The sequence below is a fragment of the Schistocerca nitens genome, chromosome 1 (assembly GCF_023898315.1).
Source record: "Schistocerca nitens isolate TAMUIC-IGC-003100 chromosome 1, iqSchNite1.1, whole genome shotgun sequence".
Lineage (NCBI taxonomy): Eukaryota > Metazoa > Arthropoda > Insecta > Orthoptera > Acrididae > Schistocerca > Schistocerca nitens.
Genome location: NC_064614.1, coordinates 1,165,962,097 through 1,165,966,576, shown reverse-complemented (window position 1 = coordinate 1,165,966,576; position 4,480 = coordinate 1,165,962,097). Strand labels below are relative to the sequence as shown.

The window sequence follows — 4,480 nt, the reverse complement described above, 5'->3', positions numbered from 1 at the left end:
TCCCAGGATATCAAAGAAATATTGAATTTAACTGATCAAAAGAGAAAATATAAAAAGCCAGCAAATGAAGCAAGCGAAATTGAAAGATAGGTAGAAAATGCAATATATGAAAGTAGAAAGCGGTACAGGACAAATACAGTTCGGTGGATGCAAACATAACAAGAGGAGATGTAGTTACCACCTGTATGAAAATGAAAGCGATTTTTTGAGAAAAGAGAAGCAGCAGTATGAATATAATGAGCTCAGATGAAAAACCGATAGTAAACGAATAAGATAAAGCTGAAAGTTGGAAGGAATATATAGAGCGACTCTACAATGGAAATTAACTTGATGGTATTGTCACAGACAGAAATGAAGAAGTAAATAAAGATGGGATGTGAGGTGTAATATTGCAGGCAGAATTCGACAGAGCTCTAGAAGACCTTGTTCGAAACAAGGTCCGTTGAGAAGACGACATTTCCTCAGAGCTACTAATAACCTAGGCAGAGCCAGGTGTGTCAAACCTAGTCCACCTGATATGAGAGATGTACAAGACGGGCGAAATGTCCTAAAATTTCGTGAAGAGTGTTATTACTCCATTTATAAAGAAAGCAAATGCAGACAGGTGTGGATATTGCCAAACTATCAGTTTAAAAGCCTTGGTTGCATAACATTGCAATGCATTATTTTCCGACAGATGGAAAGAGAGGTTAAAGCCGACCCCCGGAGATGATTAGTTTGAGTTTAGAAGAAATTTAGTAACATCCTAGGAAATGCTGACCCCATGGGTCATCTTAGAAAAATGACTAAGGAAAATTAAATCAAAATTTTTAGCATTTGTAGAATTAGGGGAAGGTTTTGACAATGTTGACTGAAATACACTCCTCGTAATTCTGAATGTAGCGGGTGTAATGTGCAGGGAACGAAGGTTTATATACAAGCTTTGCAGAAACCAGGCGGCTGTATAAGAGCCTAATTGCCTGAAAAAAAAAACGAGCTGAACGGGGATGAGGCATGATTTTAGCCTATCCCCAGCGTTATTCAAGCACACCGAACAAGTTGTAACGTAAGGGAAAAAAAAAAAAAAGAAAGAAAGAGAGAACTGCATTTAAGTTCAGGAGGAAGAGGAAATTTTGATGTTTGCCAACGACATCGTAATTCTGTAAGAGACATCAACGACCTTGGAAGAGCATTTGAATGGAATGGACAGTGTCCTGAATAGAGGTTGTAAGATGAACATCAGCTATTGCAAAGCGAGGGTAATGGAAAGTAGTCGAACCAAATCAGGCGATGCTGACGTAATGCGATTAGGAAATGAGATGCTAAAAGTAGATGATAGTTTGGTCATTATTCAGCAAAATAAGTTACGATGGTCGAAACACAGAGTAGATAAAAATATAGATTGGTAAAGGGAAGAAAAACGTTTGTGAAGAGGGGAAACTGGTTGACATGGAATACATATTTAAGTACTAGGAAGTCTTTTGGAGAGAGTTTGCCTGGAGTGCAGCTTTGTGTGGAAGCAAAAGGAGAATAAAAAGAAGTTCAAACAAAAAGAGAATATATCCTTTGAAATCTGGTGCTACCAGAAGAATGTCGAAGACCACGTTGATAGATGACGTAAGTAATGAGTAGGTTTTGAACTGAATTCTGAAGAGAATAAATTTGTGTCACATCCTGTCTAAAACGTTTGGTGAACAGAACACCTTCTCTAGGCACTATGGAATTTTCAGTTTGGTATTGGAGGGAAGTGTGGAGATAAGTGGAGGTAAAAACATAGATCTAGATCAGGGGAGAAATGCACAACAGGATGTAGGTTGTAGTAGTTAGTAGGGGATGAAGAGGCTTGCAAGGCAAACTGTAGCGTGGCGGATTGTATTAATGCAGTCTTCAGACTGAAGACCATAACAACAACACAACTTTGGGCCAAAAAAAAAAACTTTGAAACAGAAGTATATACATTCCTCTTCATTGAATACATAAGCGTCTTCTGTGGCCTCTAACACGTAATATTAATTAAGTATGTAAACAGAGACATTTGAACTTTTTCGCATTTGGATTTCGTTGTTAGGTTTGGTTTATAGATTCTAAATAATCCCTTGAGCTGGTTCTGGAACAATATGGTGATCTGCTTGTATTGAAACAAGTGAGTGCACAGAACAGTTTTGCTGTTTCAGTTGGCTTCGGCTCGTCAGCAGTTCAGTGTCTCCCCCTGTTTCATGGGCATGAGGTGTCAACAATTCCTGAATGCGCGTAATTGCCTACTTTTATTTATGTAGCATTGTCGGTGTACTGTGTGGTTATTATTTACTTGCCATCCAGATACGTGTGGGCTGTGCATTATACACTGTGCCAAATATTTCCAATTTTTTGGCAGACCAACAATTTTCATGATATGTCATTTTCCTTTAGCACAGGTGATCACAGAAAAGAACGTAACTTCACACAACTTCTTGCATATGATAAAGTGTGTTAGTGCCACAAAATCACTACTGAATATCATGGAAAACCAGCAGGTGTCCTATATGATATGTCTGTGTTGTAGACGCCAACCTGGTATCGGCTGTCTCATGCACAACGTAGTAAAGTAATTTTCAAAACTAACTAACACATGACAGAAAGATCAGATTAAGATGGGAGCTTATGCTGGAGCTCTTATACACCCTCAGGGCATACACCAGTAACTTAATTTGATGCAGGAGGGTCCATTATAGTACCTACCTCACATGACATGAAGGAAGCAAGCTAGAGCCCCATTTATCATGCAGGCTGAAGGAAGAAACTAAATAAATACACACATTACTGAAAATAGCTTGCAAAACTTTTACTGCAATTTGTTTCTTTAGAAGGACACGTCTATCAATCCTCTGAATAATAAAAACACAATCAGTAATTGAAGAATAACCTATACTTACAATGCAGCTATTAAGTAATATGTCACTAACTGAAAGACGTTTCGAACAATGATAGCATCAGTACAGTGCACAATTAAAAGCAAAGATCATACGAAGTGCTTCACTTATGAAATTGTACAAGTATCACGAGATAAGTGACAGCAGCACTAATAGTGGCTGTGAAGACACGAAGATTGATGTCACAGAACCCCATGGCAGAAACTCGTAGTCTCTCCACTGGCAGTTGCAGAACATCGACTGCTGGGCCAGGGCGAAGGAGCGGCTGCAGCCTCGACAGCAACAGACCAGCTCTGTCGGCGTGGTCAGCCGCAGAGGAACACACCCAGCACACCGCCAGCTGGCGACACAATGTGTTAGTAAGTTCAAATAGATTCACGAGTATTTCCGTACTCTTGTCTCTTTCTTGTGCCAAGAGTATTAACCAATAGGCAGTGGTAGTCATAAGGATGAAATCTGCCAAGACGGACAGCAACAGTGCGGGTCCGAAGTGGAGACTGCAAAGGCGGGAGCAGCGGTGTAGGACCATCCTGGCGCGCTGCAGCCGCCGCACCTCCGCCTCCACCGCCCTCGCCGCCCCCGGCTGTCCTGCACGCGTCGCCAGCTCCTCCAGCTCAGCCTCGCTGCCCGCCGGCGGTCGGGTACTCCTCAGCAGCTGTCTACAGACGATGCCCATCCTGTGTCGGAGTACCAGCACAACGGCGAAGAACTGAACTCGCCAGATCATGACCAAGACTTGTAGGCAGATAGAGATGAGGCTTATTGGATTATGTCTGAAGAAACAGGTTGCTAGAATGCTCTGTGGTATGACAATGCAAACAAGCACTGTAATGAAAAGTAAAATTGCTCTTTGGCGCGTTTTGCGATATATTTCCATTTTGTAAGTGTGATCTCGCACAGCGAGCAACACATCTACCTGCTGCAACAGTTCCATTATGCTACTAACGATATGATGTCCGGTAGACAGAGATCTGCATAGAATTGTAGCTGGTTCCGAAACAGATAGTAAAACAAATGAGACAAATACAAAGCGCGCTGTCATAGGGAACAGTGGATTTATTATGATATGATGCATTACTAAATAACTGCAGTAAAGACCAGAGCCACTGATACAGATGAGCCACATCAAACATATGACGTAGCCTATGACTCTCTTTACCGACATTCTGTAGAGAGAAGTTGGAGAATGTTTGCTGGCACTGATGATGGGAACCAAACCAAAGATTTGAAATAAAAGATATAATGGTCTCACTGCACTTTCGAAGCTATGACCACTCATTTGAGAAACAGAGGTGTGAGGACTGCTCATTATTCTGCGAGCTACCCTCGTGTAAGCGAACAGCTGTCACTACTGAGTTATGACCTAGTGCTCTGGCACAACGTGACAATTCCAATTTTGCTGATGGTATAACGATCGAAATGTAATTTCATGATCGCCAGTAATGAGTCATTAACGCTAATGAATCATTAACTTGAGAGGTTGAAGCCTGTATGAATCCTGTGCGAAACAGACCTTTATAAATTTAGAGTCCGATGAATCAATGTAGCACTTTAGATGTGGATTGAACTGACACTAAGAATGATTCACGAGA

At 41.2% G+C, this 4,480-nt stretch overlaps 1 protein-coding gene across 1 annotated transcript; it reads right to left on the bottom strand.

Annotated features, from left to right (window-relative positions):
• Positions 1–2,991: 2,991 nt before the first annotated feature.
• LOC126232977 (gustatory receptor 23a-like) lies at positions 2,992–3,564 on the bottom strand. The gene has a single exon (XM_049942832.1). The coding sequence runs from the start codon at positions 3,562–3,564 to the stop codon at positions 2,992–2,994; it is 573 nt and encodes a 190-aa protein (XP_049798789.1).
• Between the last annotated feature and the right edge of the window lie 916 nt (positions 3,565–4,480).

What these genes read in the sequence shown, in the direction of transcription:
- LOC126232977 (XM_049942832.1), bottom strand. Translation starts at nt 3,564, where the DNA reads ATGGGCATCGTCTGTAGACAGCTGCTGAGGAGTACCCGACCGCCGGCG.